Source organism: Giraffa tippelskirchi, chromosome 5, assembly GCF_054371585.1.
Source record: "Giraffa tippelskirchi isolate mGirTip1 chromosome 5, T2T-mGirTip1v1.2.pri, whole genome shotgun sequence".
In the NCBI taxonomy this organism is placed as follows: Eukaryota; Metazoa; Chordata; class Mammalia; order Artiodactyla; family Giraffidae; genus Giraffa; species Giraffa tippelskirchi.
The window spans coordinates 65,893,139-65,910,030 of NC_137279.1; the positions used below are offsets into that span (position 1 = coordinate 65,893,139).

The 16,892-nt window shown below is 39.2% G+C and overlaps 1 protein-coding gene across 5 annotated transcripts in view; it reads left to right on the forward strand.

The window, feature by feature from the left end:
• The window catches only part of RO60 (Ro60, Y RNA binding protein), a 38,679-nt gene that overhangs the window by 18,672 nt on the left and 3,115 nt on the right, over positions 1-16,892 (forward strand). For all 5 annotated transcript variants that reach the window (XM_081490288.1, XM_081490289.1, XM_081490291.1 and 2 more), the window contains 6 exons: positions 2,535-3,133; positions 7,401-7,621; positions 8,226-8,372; positions 8,631-8,768; positions 15,797-15,913; positions 16,695-16,808. In XM_081490288.1, coding sequence (XP_081346414.1) covers positions 2,535-3,133; positions 7,401-7,621; positions 8,226-8,372; positions 8,631-8,768; positions 15,797-15,913; positions 16,695-16,808 — 1,336 coding nt within the window. The remainder of the gene's footprint in view (positions 1-2,534; positions 3,134-7,400; positions 7,622-8,225; positions 8,373-8,630; positions 8,769-15,796; positions 15,914-16,694; positions 16,809-16,892) is intronic.

Consider the following 16,892-nt stretch of genomic DNA (forward strand, 5'->3'; position numbering starts at 1 on the left):
AGACAATGGGCTGCTTTTCTGGGTGCCTGATGTCCTCTGCCATCGTTCAGAAGTTGTTTTGTGTAGTTTGCTCATTGTTCAGATGTTCTTTCGATAAATTTGTGGGGGAGAGAGTGGTCTCCCCGTCCTATTCCTCCGCCATCTGAGGACCTCCTCTATTTCCAGTTTTTTAGGGAATCACCACACTGTTCTCCATAGTGGCTGTACTAGTTTGCATTCCCACCAACAGTGTAAGAGGGTTTCCTTTTCTCCACACCCTCTCCAGCATTTATTGTTTGTAGACTTTTTGATGGCAGCCATTCTGACCACCATAAGATGGTACCACATTGTGGTTTCAATTTGCATTTCTCTGATAATGAGTGATGTTTAGCATCTTTTCATGTGTTTGTTAGCCATTTGTATGTCTTCTTTGGAGAAATTTCTGTTTAGTTCTTTGGCCCATTTTTTGATTCGGTTGTTTATTTTTCTGGTATTGAGCTGCATAAGCTGCTTGTATATTTTAGAGATTAGTCAGTTGCTTCATTTGCTATTATTTTCTCCCATTCTGAAGGCTGTCTTATAGTTTCTTTGCTTACAGTTTTCTTCATTGTGCAAAAGCTTTTAAGTTTAATTAGGTCCTATTTGTTTATTTTTGCTTTTATTTCTGTTAACTCTGGGAGGTGGGTCATAGAGGACCATGCTGTGATTTATGTCGGAGAGTGTTTTGTCTATGTTTTCCTCTAGGAGTTTTATAGTTTCTGGTCTTACGTTTAGATCTTTAATCCATTTTGAGTTTATTTTTGTGTTTGGTGTTAGAACGTGTTCTAGTTTCATTCTTTTACAGGTGGGTGGTTGACCAGTTTTCCCAGCACCACTTTTTAAAGAGATTGTCTTTTCTCCATTGTATATTTTTTCCTCCTTTGTCAAAGATAAGGTGTCCATAGGTGCATGGGTTTATCTCTGGGCTTTCTATTTTGTTCCATTGATCTATATTTCTGTCTTTGTGCCAGTACCATACTGTCTTGATGACTGTAGCTTTGTAGTATAGTCTGAAGTCAGGCAGGTTGATTCCTCTAGTTCCATTCTTTCTCAAGATTGCTTTGGCTATTCGAGGTTTTTTTGTGTTTCCATACAAATAGTGAAATTATTTGTTCTAGTTCTGTGAAAAATAAGGATTGCATTGAATCTATAGATTGCTTTGGGTAGTATACTCATTTTCACTATATTGATTTTTCCAATCCATGAACATTTCTCCATCTGTTTGTGTCATCTTTGATTTCTTTCATCAGTGTTTTATAGTTTTCTATATATAGGTCTTTTGTGTCTTTAAGAGAACATGCCTTTGTAAAAGTCCAGGGCCCTTTTTAAGGAGGAAGGAAACCTCCAAAGTATTACCAGCAGATTTATCGTGTCTCACTGGCAGGAGCTGTGATACTTGCCCAATACGTGTACCAGTCACATGGCAAGAGGAGTGAGAGCGTCACCTGGGGACTCGTAACTGGTACCAAAACTCAGGCCTCAGCCAGACATTCTGAATTGTGAAAGAAACTTGGGGACGGGGTGAATGGGACCCATCATTTTGTGTTTAGACTAGCACTTCGAGTAATTCTGATGCCCATAGACTGTGAGAACCACTGGCTTAGAGCAATCGAGATTCATCCCTTGGGGCTGGGGAATGTCCCCTGAAGGATATTACTATCAGAAAGAGGACAATAGTTAGGAAAGGGGAGGCAGGAACAGCTGTTGGGTACACAAGCAGAGCTCGTCTGCAGTCACTGTGTCAGAGACCATTACTGCCCTGCCCTTGCCCCTTTTCCTCTCCTGTCTGCTCTTCTGGACTCCATGCTGAGCTGCCTGCTCACACTCTGGAGCAGCAAACTTTACATCAAAAATGTGACTTCTTGACTGTCACTTCTAATTGTCGTACCACAACTTAAACAATATTTTTAAATTAAAATATTTCATGGCAGGTTTCAGTAAGCCTAGATTAATAAATGGTTTTCCTTTTTATAATCTTATCATTTCTTTCTAGCTGTAATAACATTTTGGGTTTTTTTTTTTTTTCTGGGGGAAAAGAGCGATACTGGGGTTTCCCTCATAGCTCAGTTGGTAAAGAATCTGCCTGCAGTGCAGGAGACTCCACTTTGATTCCTAGGTTGGGAAGATCCCCTGGAGAAGGGATAGGCTACCTACTCCAGTATTCTTGGGCTTCCCTTATGGCTCAGCTGGTAAAGAATCCACCTGCAGTGAGGAGACCTGGGTTTGATCCCTGGGTTGGGAAGATCCCTTGGAGAAGGGAAAGGCTACCCACTCCAGTATTACGGCCTGGAGAATTCCATGGACTGTATAGCCCATAGGGTCACAAAGAGTTGAACACAACTGAGTGACTCATTTTCACTTTCACTTTGGGCATTTGTATTTTTCAAAAAAATCCAAAATAATTCTGTTAACGCATCTGGATTTTTAAAAGTGATTACAAGTTTTTCTGTTAAATGGTAGTTTCAGTGATACAGAATTCTATTATTTTCTTGTAACAACATTTTGCTTTTTGATAGGCTTCCTAAAGACAGAAAAATGGAGGAGTCGGTAAACCAGATGCAGCCACTGAATGAGAAGCAGATAGCTAATTCCGAAGATGGATATGTGTGGCAAGTCACTGATATGAATCGGCTACACCGGTTTTTATGTTTTGGTTCTGAAGGTGGGACTTACTATATCAAAGAACAGAAGCTGGGCCTTGAGAATGCTGAAGCTTTAATCAGATTGATTGAGGATGGCAGAGGATGTGAAGTGATACAGGAAATAAAGTCCTTTAGTCAAGAAGGCAGAACCGCAAAGCAGGAACCCACGCTCTTTGCCCTCGCCATTTGCTCCCAGTGTTCCGACATAAGCACCAAACAAGCCGCCTTCAAAGCTGTTCCTGAAGTTTGTCGCATCCCTACACACCTCTTTACTTTTATCCAGTTTAAGAAAGATCTGAAGGAAAGCATGAAGTGTGGCATGTGGGGTCGTGCCCTCCGGAAGGCTGTAGCAGACTGGTACAATGAAAAGGGTGGCATGGCCCTCGCCCTGGCAGTTACAAAATACAAACAAAGAAACGGCTGGTCTCACAAAGACCTGTTAAGATTGTCACATCTTAAACCTTCCAGTGAAGGTAAGTGTGAGATCTTCAAGAGGTGAGGTACGGATATCCAATAAATGGCAAATTTTTATTTGCCATAATAAGACAATTGTGTAATATTTTCTAGAAGTAGTCTTTCAGTCTCAAGACATTGATTGACTAATTCATATGTTTAATGCCAACCTGGAATTAAACACCTACACATTAATGATTAAGAATCAAATGACAGATTTGCAGGTTAATATTCTAAATCTTGAGGTTTCCTAGGTGGCTCAGTGGTAAAGAATCCACCAACCAGTGCAAGAGATGCAGGTTTGATCCCTAGGTCGGGAAGATGCCCTGGAGTAGGGAATGGCAACCCACTCCAGTATTCTTGCCTAGAAAATCCCATGGACAGAGGAGCCTGGTGGGCTACAGTCCAGAGAGTCGACACAACTGAGCAACTAAGCACTTGCACGTACATTCCATGGAAACGAAAGCCTACCTGAAATAGTGCTGAACTTAACAAATCAGGATGTGAACTATCTTCAAGCAGTCATGGTAACTTGGGGCAGTTTTTCTGTGTCTATGGAAAGAGACTTTTGAGATGTTATTAGGATCTACAATGACTCTTTAGTCCTTCTTAGAAGGGAAATAAAAACTTTTGCACAGGATTAATTTTAAATGTGAACACTCACAAAATGAACATGTCCAAATTTGACATTTTTTCTTACAGCAGAGGTGAAACTTGAAATGACAGCCCCTCAGATGAGTTCAGATTTCAGTTCTACTTATTACTGTGTGTCCGTATACCAAGTAACTGAACCTGTCTGAGTTTCTGTATCTTCATCTATTAAAAAAGGTAGAAGGGAAATACCCCTTGAAATTATTGTGATTAACAATGATAGTGTGTATCAGAATACTTACACACACAGCTTCTGACACAAGTAAAGGGCATTGTTGGTTGCTTCTCCTTCTTCCTGACATCTTGTGTGGTGATATCTTCATACATGGAATCTCCTCAGTAGTTTCTGTTTTACCACGTTTTTCTAAAACTACAAATGAACTTTTTCAAATGAAATTTAAGCAGTTCAGTTCAGTTCAGTCGCTCAGTCGTGTCCGACTCTCTGCGACCCCATGAATTGCAGCACGCCAGGCCTCTCTGTCCATCACCAACTCCCGGAGTCTACCCAAACCCATGTTCATCGAGTCGGGGATGCCATCCAACCATCTCATCCTCTGTCGTCCCCTTCTCCTACCGCCCCCAATCCTACCCAGCATTAGGGTCTTTTCCAATGAGTCAACCCTTCGCATGAGGTGGCCAAAGTATTGGAGCTTCAGCTTCAACATCAGTCCTTCCAATGAACACCCAGGATTGATCTCTTTTAGGATGGATTGATTGGATCTCCTTGCAGTCCAAGAAACTCTCAAGAGTCTTCTCCAACACCACAGTTCAAAAGCATCAATTCTGCGGCGCTCAGCTTTCTTCACCGTCCAACTCTCACATCCATACATGACCACTGGAAAAACCATAGTCTTGACTAGACGGACTTTTGTTGGCAAAGTAATGTCTCTGCTTTTAAACATGCTATCTAGGTTGGCCATAACCTTCCTTCCAAGTAGTAAGCGTCTTTTAATTTCATGGCTGCAGTCACCATCAGCAGTGATTCTGGAGCCCAAAAAAGTAAAGTCTGCCACTGTTTCCACTGTTTCCCCATCTATTTCCCATGGAGTGATGGGACCAGATGCCATGATCTTAGTTTTCTGAATGTTGAGCTTTAAGCCAACTTTTTCACTCTCCTCCTTCACCTTCATCAAGAGGCTCTTTAGTTCTTCTTCACTTTCTGCCATAAGGGTGGTGTCATCCGCATATCTGAGGTTATTGATATTTCTCCCGGCAATCTTGATTCCAGCTTGTGTTTCTTCCAGCCCAGCGTTTCTCATGATGTACTCTGCATATAAGTTAAATAAGCAGGGTGACAATATACAGCCTTGACGTACTCCTTTTCCTATTTGGAACCAGTCTGTTGTTCCATGTCCAGTTCTGACTGTTGCTTCCTGACCTGCATACAGGTTTCTCAAGAGACAGGTCAGATGGTCTGGTATTCCCATCTCTTTCAGAATTTTCCAGAGTTTATTGTGATCCACACAGTCAAAGGCTTTGGCATAGTCAATAAAGCAGAAATAGATGTTTTTCTGGAACTCTCTTGCTTTTTCGATGATCCAGCGGATATTGGCAATTTGATCTCTGGTTCCTCTGCCTTTTCTAAAACCAGCTTGAACATCTGGAAGTTCACAGTTCACGTATTGTTGAAGCCTGGCTTGGAGAATTTTGAGCATTACTTTACTAGCATGTGAGATGAGTGCAATTGTGCGGTAGTTTGAGCATTCTTTGGCATTGCCTTTCTTTGGGATTGGAACGAAGACTGACCTCTTCCAGTCCTGTGGCCACTGCTGAGTTTTCCAAATTTGCTGGCATATCGAGTGCAGCACTTTCACAGCATCACCTTTGAGGATTTGAAATAGCTCAACTGGAATTCCATCACCTCCACTAGCTTTGTTCGTAGTGATGCCTTCTGAGGCCCACTTGACTTCACATTCCAAGATGTCTGGCTCTAGGTGAGTGATCACACCATCGTGATTATCTGTGTCGTGAAGATCTTTTTTGTCCAGTTCTTCTGTGTATTCTTGCCACCTCTTCTTAATATCTTCTGCTTCTGTTAGGTCCATACCATTTCTGTCCTTTATCGAGCCTATCTTTGCGTGAAATGTTCCCTTGGTATCTCTAATTTTCTTGAAGAGGTCTCTAGTCTTTCCCAATCTGTTGTTTTCCTCTATTTGTTTGCACTGATCGCTGAGGAAGGCTTTCTTATCTCTCCTTGCTATTCTTTGGAACTCTGCATTGAGATGGGAATATCTTTCCTTTTCTCCTTTGCTTTTCGCTTCTCTTCTCTTCCCAGCTATCTGTAAGGCCTCCTCAGACAGCCATTTTGCTTTTTTGCATTTCTTTTCCATGGCGATTTTCTTGATCCCTGTCTCCTGTACAATGTCACGAACCTCTGTCCATAGTTCATCAGGCATTCTGTTTTTAATTTAAGCAGTAAATTACTGTAAATATTTATATACACAAACATGTATATTTTGATTTTTTATTAGAAATTACATGCTTGTTATATTTATTTATTTATTGGTACTGTGTAGCTTGTGGGATCTTGGTTCCTCCATGAGGAATTGAATCCATACCCCCTACAGTGAAAGCACATAGTCCCAATGACTGCACTGTCAGGGAATTTCAGATTTCACATTAAGATGTGTAAGACAGCAGTCACAATACTTTAGAAGTTCCTGCATGTTACCATTAACTTTTAGTCAAATTATTTAGAGTTCAGAAATAGCACATAGGCTCAGTCTGCCTTAAAGGTGTATTTTAGTTGTCCTGAACTATATTTTAGGGGAAAAAAATGAATTATTTGCCAGTATTATATAAAAATCCATATTGTACCTTAAATTGAAAATACATTCCTTTAGCACCACCAAGCCAATTTTTTTTTTTCCAAATATTTCACTAAAATATTTATCAGGCATATTCTGTTTAATTCACCACAGTCATGACCACTATTATGTCAATGACCTCTTTCTTTTATTTATTTTACCTACCTTCCCCCATAGACCTTGAAATTTGATAATTATGTCCCCCCACTGTTTTACAGAAGTGGAAACTAAGGCCTCATATGATCACACATGCATGTAGGCTAGAACCCAGATTTCCTCACTCCCCCAACCCAAAGCTTTTTCAACTATTGAAAAGAATTATAAAAGAAATGGACACATTATTTAGGCCTGTAATACTTTCTCAGCTGTTAAAAATTATAAGTTACCTACCTACCTGTCCACTTCACTTATCTCTAATTTACAAATGCATGTTTATTTAGCAGGTAAAGGGTCAAGTGAATATGAGATTAACTGAGGTAGATCTGTACTTTTGTGAATTGAGATTGTAGACATGAAATAGTCACTTTGTACTAAAGGTTCTAATGCTACTGGTTCCAAAAAAAAAAAAAAGCTCTGTAATAAAATGACTTTGGAGTCATTAGACTTCAAAACACATTAGGCTAGAGTTCTACCTCCAGAGTCTCATGGCATAGGCAAAAATTAGTTGACTCCATTTGCTTAAGTGTGTTTGTCATATTATGGGAAGTAGCATCCTGGTTTAAACTCCTGTGTATCTAGATGTGCCATTCACATAAGATGTTCTCAGTAACATGTCCAGTTTTTCACCTGCTAATCCTACATAACTTCTTAATTCTTTATTTTGTTGAAGGACTTGCTATTGTCACCAAATATATTACAAAGGGCTGGAAAGAGGTCCATGAAATGTATAAAGAAAAAGCCCTTTCTGTAGAGGCTGAAAAATTATTAAAATATCTCGAGGCTGTAGAGAAAGTGAAACGCACGAAAGATGAACTGGAAGTCATTCATCTGATAGAAGAGCACAGACTGGTTAGGGAACATCTCCTAACAAATCACTTAAAGTCTAAAGAGGTAAGAAAGTTATAATACGTTACAGCATATGAGTAAACATGAGGAACTTTGGCTGTGTAGTTAAAGGATAAATTTTGCTAATGCTTTTAAAAAATGTCTTAAAAAAATTATTTTGTGCCATATTGCATGGTTTGTAGGATCTTAGTTCCTCAACCAGGGGACCAGGAATTGAACCCAAGCCCCTGGCAGTGAAAACACCAAGTGCTAACCCCTGGACCACCAGGGAATTCCCCCAAAACTTTAAATATAGCTTAAAATTAACATTTATTTAAAACTAGGCACAATGCCCAGATGTAGTTGGCATTTTTAAAATATTAGTTCCACTCCAGAAAATGTATTGGTTAGTTTACCTTGCTAATTAAATAAATAAAATCCTTATATACAGTTCCTTCACAAAATATAATGTATTTAACTTTATTACTCTAGTAAAGAGCAAGTTACTTTGTTCCATGAGTCTTTGACCAACCCACACAAATTTGTATTTAGAAAGTGTTCTGAATCCCAAAAGAAAGCCTTAAAGACTATGTTATTAATTGATATGGCTATGTTACATGTATTCATTTCCCCTTAGTTCCTTTTATTTCTACCTATTTTATTGCAATAGGTATGGAAGGCTTTGTTACAGGAAATGCCTCTCACAGCATTACTAAGGAATCTGGGAAAGATGACAGCTAATTCAGTGCTTGAACCAGGAAACTCAGAAGTGTCTTTAGTATGTGAAAAGCTGTGTAATGAAAAACTGTTAAAAAAGGTAAGTGTTACCTTTGTTAACTACTACTAACTGAAAAAATTGCCTCTTAAATTTTGGAAATGGAGTCAGTGAATTTTTTAGGTGTTTTGAGACTTTTATATTACCACATTACATTGACTCTGAAATCTAGATTTAATATGTCCTCATTTTTCTCTTTATGAAATAGATTTATTAGCTACAATAACAAAAATCTAAGAGACATGATTACTGTTTTTCACTTGAATTTGACATTTGCTTTCTGTCTCTGTCATGTTCTAGGCTCGTATACACCCATTTCATGTTTTAACTGCGTTAGAAACTTATAAGACAGGTCATGGGCTCAGAGGAAAACTGAAGTGGCGCCCCGATGAAGAAATTCTGCAAGCTTTGGATGCCGCTTTTTATAAAACATTTAAGGTAATGGTTTCATTTTTGTTTGAAAACAAAAAACCCAGTTAGGATTTAAAAACACATTTTAAAGATGACATTAGTAGTTTAACCATTTTTGATTAGGTATTCATTTGTTCATGTGAAAATGAATATATAATTAACTTATGATTATATTCATAATCTTATGAGTAAAGTATCTCTCTCTACCTTTGCACAACAACCAGACATCAACCATTAAATTTTGATGTTTTAAGTTACTAAATTTAAAAATTTGCATTCCTGTGGAGTCCTGGGACTTGATCTTAACGTCCTGTTTTCCCTGTTAATCAGTAGTAGATCTCCTCTGTCTTGATAGGGAATAATCTTATTTACAAATGGAAATTCTATATCAGAGCCATAAGTTATTAGAGTTTTAGGTTTTAAAAATGTCTTGCTCTTCAACAAAGTCAGTTCAGTTCAGTTAAGTCGCTCAGTCGTGTCCGACTCTTTACGACCCCATGAATTGCAGCACGCCAGGCCTCCCTGTCCATCACCAACTCCCGGAGTCCACCCAAACTCGTGTTCATTGACTCGGTGATGCCATCCAACCATCTCATCCTCTGTCGTCCCCTTCTCCTCCCACCCCCAATCCTACCGAGCATTAGGGTCTTTTCCAATGAGTCAAACCTTCGCATGAGGTGGCCAAAGTATTGAAGTTTCAGCATGAACATCAGACCTTCCAATGAACACCCAGGATTGATCTCTTTTAGGATGGATTGATTGGATCTCCTTGCAGTCCAAGGGACTCTCAAGAGTCTACTCCAACACCACAGTTCAAAAGCATCAATTCTGCGGCGCTCAGCTTTCTTCACCGTCCAACTCTCACATCCATACATGACCACTGGAAAAACCATAGCCTTGACTAGACGGACCTTTGTTGGCAAAGTAATGTCTCTGCTTTTAAATATGCTATCTAGGTTGGCCATAACCTTCCTTCCAAGGAGTAAGCGTCTTTTAATTTCATGGCTGCAGTCACCATCAGCAGTGATTCTGGAGCCCAAAAAAATCAAGTCTGACACTGTTTCCACTGTTTCTCCAACTGTTTCCCATGGAGTGATGGGACAGATGCCATGATCTTAGTTTTATCAACGTTGAGCTTTAAGCCAACTTTTTCACTCTCCTCCTTCACCTTCATCAAGAGGCTCTTTAGTTCTTCTTCACTCTCTGCCATAAGGGTGGTGTCATCCGCATATCTGAGGTTATTGATATTTCTCCCTGCAATCTTGATTCCAGCTTGTGTTTCTTCCAGCCCAGCGTTTCTCATGATGTACTCTGCATATAAGTTAAACAAGCAGGGTGACAATATACAGCCTTGACGTACTCCTTTTCCTATTTGGAACCAGTCTGTTGTTCCATGTCCAGTTCTAACTGTTGCTTCCTGACCTGCATACAGGTTTCTCAAGAGACAGGTCAGATGGTCTGGTACTCCCATCTCTTTCAGAATTTTCCACAGTTTATTGTGATCCACACAGTCAAAGGCTTTGGCATAGTCAATAAAGTAGAAACAGATGTTTTTCTGGAGCTCTGTTGCTTTTTCGATGATCCAGCGGATATTGGCCATTTGATCTCTGGTTCCTCTGCCTTTTCTAAATCCAGCTTGAACATCTGGAAGTTCACGGTTCACGTATTGCTGAAGCCTGGCTTGGAGAATTTTGAGCATTACTTTACTAGCATGTGAGATGAGTGCAATTGTGCGGTAGTTTGAGCATTCTTTGGCATTGCCTTTCTTTGGGATTGGAATGAAAACTGACCTTTTCCAGTCCTGTGGCCACTGCTGAGTTTTCCAAATTTGCTGGCATATCGAGTGCAGCACTTTCACAGCATCACCTTTGAGGATTTGAAATAGCTCACCTGGAATTCCATCACCTCCACTAGCTTTGTTCATAGTGATGCTTTCTAAGGCCCACTTGACTTCACATTCCAGGATGTCTGGCTCATTATCTGGGTCGTGAAGATCTTTTTTGTCCAGTTCTTCTGTGTATTCTTGCCACCTCTTCTTAATATCTTCTGCCTCTGTTAAGTCCATACCATTTCTGTCCTTTATCGAGCCTATCTTTGCATGAAATGTTCCTTTGGTATCTCTAATTTTCTTGAAGAGATCTCTAGTCTTTCCCAATCTGTTGTTTTCCTCTATTTCTTTGCACTGATCACTGAGGAAGGCTTTCTTATCTCTCCTTGCTATTCTTTGGAACTCTGCATTGAGATGGGAATATCTTTCCTTTTCTCCTTTGCTTTTTGCTTCTCTTCTCTTCCCAGCTATCTGTAAGGCCTCCTCAGACAGCCATTTTGCTTTTTTGCATTTCTTTTCCTTGGGGATTTTCTTGATCCCTGTCTCCTGTACAATGTCCCAAACCTCTGTCCATAGTTCATCAGGCACTCTGTCTATCAGGTCTAGTCCCTTAAATCTATTTGTCACTTCCACTGTATACTCATAAGGGATTTGATCTAGGTCATACCTGAATGGTCTAGTGGTTTTCCCTACTTTCTTCAATTTAAGTCTGAATTTGGCAATAAGCAGTTTGTGATCTGAGCCACAGTCTGCTCCCGGTCTTGTTTTTGCTGACTGTATAGAGCTTCTCCATTTTTGGCTGCAAAGAATATAATCAATCTGATTTTGGTGTTGACCATCTGGTGATGTCCACGTGTAGAGTCTTCTCTTGTGTTGTTGGAATAGGGTGTTTGCTATTACCAGTGCGTTCTCGTGGCAAAACTCTATTAGCCTTTGCCCTGCTTCATTCTGTACTACCAGGCCAAACTTGCCTGTTACGCCAGGTGTTTCTTGACTTCCTACTTTTGCATTCCAGTCCCCTATAACGAAAAGGACATCTTTTTTGGCTGTTAGTTTTAGAAGTCTTGTAGGTCTTCATAGAACCGTTCAACTTCAGCTTCTTCGGCGTTACTGGTCCGGGCATAGACTTGGATTACCGTGATATTGAATGGTTTGCCTTGGAAACGAACAGAGATCATTCTGTCTTTTTTGAGATTGCATCCAAGTACTGCATTTCGGACTCTTTTGTTGACCATGATGGCTACTCCATTTCTTCTAAGGGATTCTTGCCCACAGTAGTAGATATAATGGTCATCTGAGTTAAATTCACCCATTCCAGTCTATCTTAGTTCGCTGATTCCTAGAATGTCGACGTTCACTCTTGCCATCTCCTGTTTGACCACTTCCAGTTTGCCTTGATTCCTGGACTTAACATTCCAGGTTCCTATGCAATATTGCTCTTTACAGCATCGGACTTTGCGTCTATCACCAGTCACATCCACAACTGGGTATCATTTTTGCTTTGGCTCCATCCCATCATTCTTTCTGGAGTTATTTCTCCACTGATCTCCATTAGCATATTGGGCACCTACTGACCTGGGGAGTTCGTCTTTCAGTGTCCTATCTTTTTGCCTTTTCATACTGTTCATGGGGTTCTCAAGGCAAGAATACTGAAGTGGTTTGCCGTGCCCTTCTCCAGTGGACCACAATCTGTCAGACCTCTCCACCATGACCCATCCGTCTTGGGTGGCCCCACACGGCATGGCTTACTTTCATTGAGATAGACAAGGCTGTGGTCCGTGTGATCAGATTAGCTAGTTTTCTGTAATTCTAGTTTCAGTGTGTCTGCCCTCTGATGCCCTCTCGCAACACTTACCGTCTTACTTGGGTTTCTCTTACCTTGGTCCTTGGGTAATTCCTCTCGCCACCGCCGTTGCTGCCGGCCCCAGCCCCCTGCCCTGCCTAGGCCCTGTCGGCTGCCGGCCCCGGCCCCCGGCCTGGCCTAGCCCCTCTCAGCTGCCACCCCCGGCCCCCAGCCCCCAGCCCCCGGCCCCCAGCCTGGCCTAGGCCCTGTCGGCCCCGCCCCCGGCCCCAGGCCCCCGGCCCAGCTTAGCCCCTCTCGGCCGCCGCCCCCGGCCCCCGGCCCGGCCTAGCCCCTCTCGGGGCTAATACAACAAAGTATTAGCAACCAAATTCAGCAGTAGATTAAAGAGATTATACAAGTGAGAATTACCCTCAACATACAAGGATTATACAATGTAAGAAAAATCAATGTAATATAACATAATGTTAAAAGATAACACATGATATCTCAATTGATGCAGAAAAAGCATTTGACAAAATCCTATACTCTTTCTGATTTAAAAAAAAAAAACGTCTCATTAAACCAGGAATAGAAGTGAGCTTCCTTAGTATGATAAAGGTGATGTGTAAAAAACCACAGCTATCATTATACTCAGTGGTAAAAGATTGAAATCTTTTCCCTTAAGATCAGAAATAAGACCAGGATGCCCACTTTTCCCACTTTGATTTACATTTACTGGAAGTTCTAGCAGTTAGGAAAGGAAAAGAAATATTAAAATGTATCCAAGTTGTCTTCATTTTCATTTTAAAATTTTTTTTTAAAAAAAATTGTTTTGTCCACTCCTGCAGGGATTGAACCCATTCCCTCTGCAGTAGAAGTGCAGATTCTTAACCACTGAACCACCAGGAAAATCTCAGTCCAGGTTGGAAAGGAAGAAAAACTATCATGTTCTCAGATGACTTGATCTTACATGGAGAAAACCATAAAGAATTAACAAAATAGGATTTCCCTGGAATCTAGTAGTTAAGACTCCACCCTTCCACTGCAGGGGGCACAGGTTCTATCCCTGATTAGAGAACTAAGATCCCACATGCCACGTGGCATGGCCAAAAAGAATTTTTTTTTTAATTCCACAAAATAATATTAGATCTAGCAAATGGATTCAACAGAGTTGCAGGATGTAAATTCAGAAGGAAAAAAATCAGTAGTATTTCTATACACTAGCAATGAACAGTCCAAAAACAAAATTAAAAAAAAATTCCATTTACAATAGCATCAAAAATAATGAGAAACTTTGGAATAAATTTAACTATGGGGTGTAAAACTTACTTACTAAAAACTGCAAAACACTACTGAAAGAAATTTAAGAAGAAATAAATAAATGAGAAGACATCCTATGTTCCTAGTTTGGAAGACTTTATAACATTAAGATGCTGGTGTACCCAAAGCAATCTACTGATGCAGTGTGATCCCTGTGGCATGTTTAGCAGAAACAGAGATCCCCATCCTAAAATTTATATGGACTCTCAAAGGACCCCAAATCAGGAAACCAATCTTGAAAAAAAAACAAAAGTTGGAATACCCACACTTCCAAATTTAGGATTTCAAAAGTTACTACAAAGCTACAATAATCAAAACAGTGTAGTACTGGCATAAACACGACATGTAGACCAACAATAGAGCAGAGAGCCTAGAATCAAACTCACACATGTATGGTCAATTGATTTTTGACTAGAATGTCAAGACAGTTCAATGGAGAGAAGATACAGTCTTTAACAAATGGTGCTGGGGAGACTGGATGTCCACATGCAAAAGAGTGAAGCTGGACCGTTACTTCACTCCACATATAAAAATTAACTCACAGTGACCTGTAGATAAGACTTAAAACTACACAGTTGTTAGAAGACATATTATAAAAGCTCATGATCCTGGGTTTGGCAGTAGATTCTTAGATGTGATACCAGAAGCACAGACAACAAAAGAAAAAGAAAAGTAGATAAATTTTGACTTTATCAAAACTTCAGTCTTTTGTGCATCAAATGACACTGTCAAGAGAGTGAAAAGATACCTGCAGAGAAGGAGAAAATATTTACAGGTCATCTATTTTACAGGGGTTTAACATCCAGAACACACACACACACACACACACACACACACGTATAAAACTCCTACAGCTCAACAGTAAAAAATACAAACATTTATTTTACAGGGGTTTAACATCCAGAATACACACACACACACACACACACACATGTACACGTATAAAACTCCTACAGCTCAACAGTAAAAAATACAAACATCTATTTTACAGGGGTTTAACATCCAGAATACACACACACACACGTATAAAACTCCTACAGCTCAACAGTAAAAAATACAAACAACCCAATATTTACAGGTCATCTATTTTACAGGGGTTTAACATCCAGAATACACACACACACACGTATAAAACTATAGCTCAACAGTAAAAAATAAAAACAACCCAATTCAAAACATGGGCAGAGTATTTGAACAGACATTTCTCCAAGGAAGGTAAACAAATGGCCAGTTAAGCATATGCAGAGATGCTCAACATTAGTCATCAGGCAAATGCAAATCAAAACCACATTGAGATGCCCCTTCAGACTTGGTGCGATGGCTCCTATGTATATACCCAAAAGAATTGAAAACTGGAACTCAAACAGGTACTTATACCCAGATGTTGATAGAAGCATTATTCACAGCAGCCGAAAGATGGGAACAACCCAAGTATTCATCAAGAGATGAATGGACAAGTGAAATATGATATATGCCTATAATGGAATATTCAGCTTTACAAAGAGTAGAAGTTGAAAGATGCTACAGCAGCGATGAACCTTGAAAACATTATGCTAGGTGAAAAAAACCCAGACAGGAAAGGATAAGTATCCTATGATTCCACTTGTGAGGTTTCCAGAATACACAAATTCATATATGTAGAAAGTAAAACAGAAGTTGCCTAGGGCTAGAGGTGGGTGAGAATAAGGAGTTACTGTCAGTGGGTACACAGTTTCTGTTGGGATGATGAAAAAGTTCTGGAAATAGTAATGGTGGTTATGTAACATTGTGAATGTATTTAATGCCACTGAATTATACACTTAAAAATGATTAGAAAGTAAATTTTGTGTTGTTTATATTTTACTACAAAAAAAATTCCTTGCTAGAAATTCCCCGTTTACTTCATGAGGAAAAGTTAAAAGAAAAAAAGAAAGACTGTAACTTCTTTCAATTACTACCATCTTATTTTCTTTGTTTTACCTCTAGTTAAAGCTAAGCATTTCTAAATATTTGTCAATTGGTAAATCAAAAATCAAGCCTTTTATCTTAGTCTTTTGAGTGAAAATTAAGTAAATATGTGTTTGAAATTTAATTTACTTACAGTTTCTGTGATTGCTTTTAATGATTGTTTTGTTTTCTCTTTAGACAGTTGAGCCAACTGGAAAGCGTTTCTTACTGGCGATTGATGTCAGTGCTTCTATGAACCAAAGAGTTTTGGGTAGTATACTCAACGCAAGCACAGTAGCTGCAGCAATGTGCATGGTGAGAACTCCTAAGGCAATTTAGGATTTTGCCACGCTGAAAATATTTACCTGGCACAAAACTATAAAGTTGGATATGATCAAGAATTATATTTTCACTTGTTTTAAGCAAAGCTTTAAGTATTGTATACATACTTGAATATACTTACATATTCCAGTATTCTCACCTGAGAAATCCCATGGACAGAGGAGCCTGGCGGGCTACAGTCCATGGGGTCCCAAAGAGTAGGATACGACTTAGCGACTGAACAACAACAAAAACATACTTACATATATTTTAATACTTAGGTACATACAATATTGTAGGTATATTGAAAAAGCATGTCTAAAGAAAAATCAGAGTAGAACTTTTAATTTTGTAATAACAGATTAAATGTTACTGGTATTTTTAAAGAAATAGATAATGCTTAGAGAATTAGTGAATATAGATGTTAAAAGATCATGGACTAATAATAACAGACAGGAGACTTTTCAGTTCTAGCCTGACTCAGTAGTGAGTAACCATTGGCGAGCTTGTTAGCTTCTCTTCTGTGGCTTTATTGCCTATTTAATAAAATAAGAAGAATAATATAAACTCTATTTGCTTCAAAGGATTGTTGTTAAAACCAGTTTCTTTGTAAGAGTTTGTGAAAGTGCTTTGAAAGCTATACTACTGTTACTGTATAGTTTTCAAACACAGTAAGGTCAGAAATAAATCATCATATTTTCTTTTAAAGATGAACTTCAAGAGACTATTTGTTTCCCCTGAATGTACTGAAAATTCCTGCTATTGAATTTTTCAGGTTGTCACACGAACAGAGAAAGATTCTTCTATAGTTGCTTTTTCAGATGAAATGGTACCATGTCCAGTGACTACAGATATGACCTTACAACAAGTTTTACTAGCTATGAGTCAAGTAAGAAGCTGTTTCATGTAGTTTATTTAACATGTATTTTATAATAATTTTGTATTGATGTCATGCCTGATATTAATCAATATA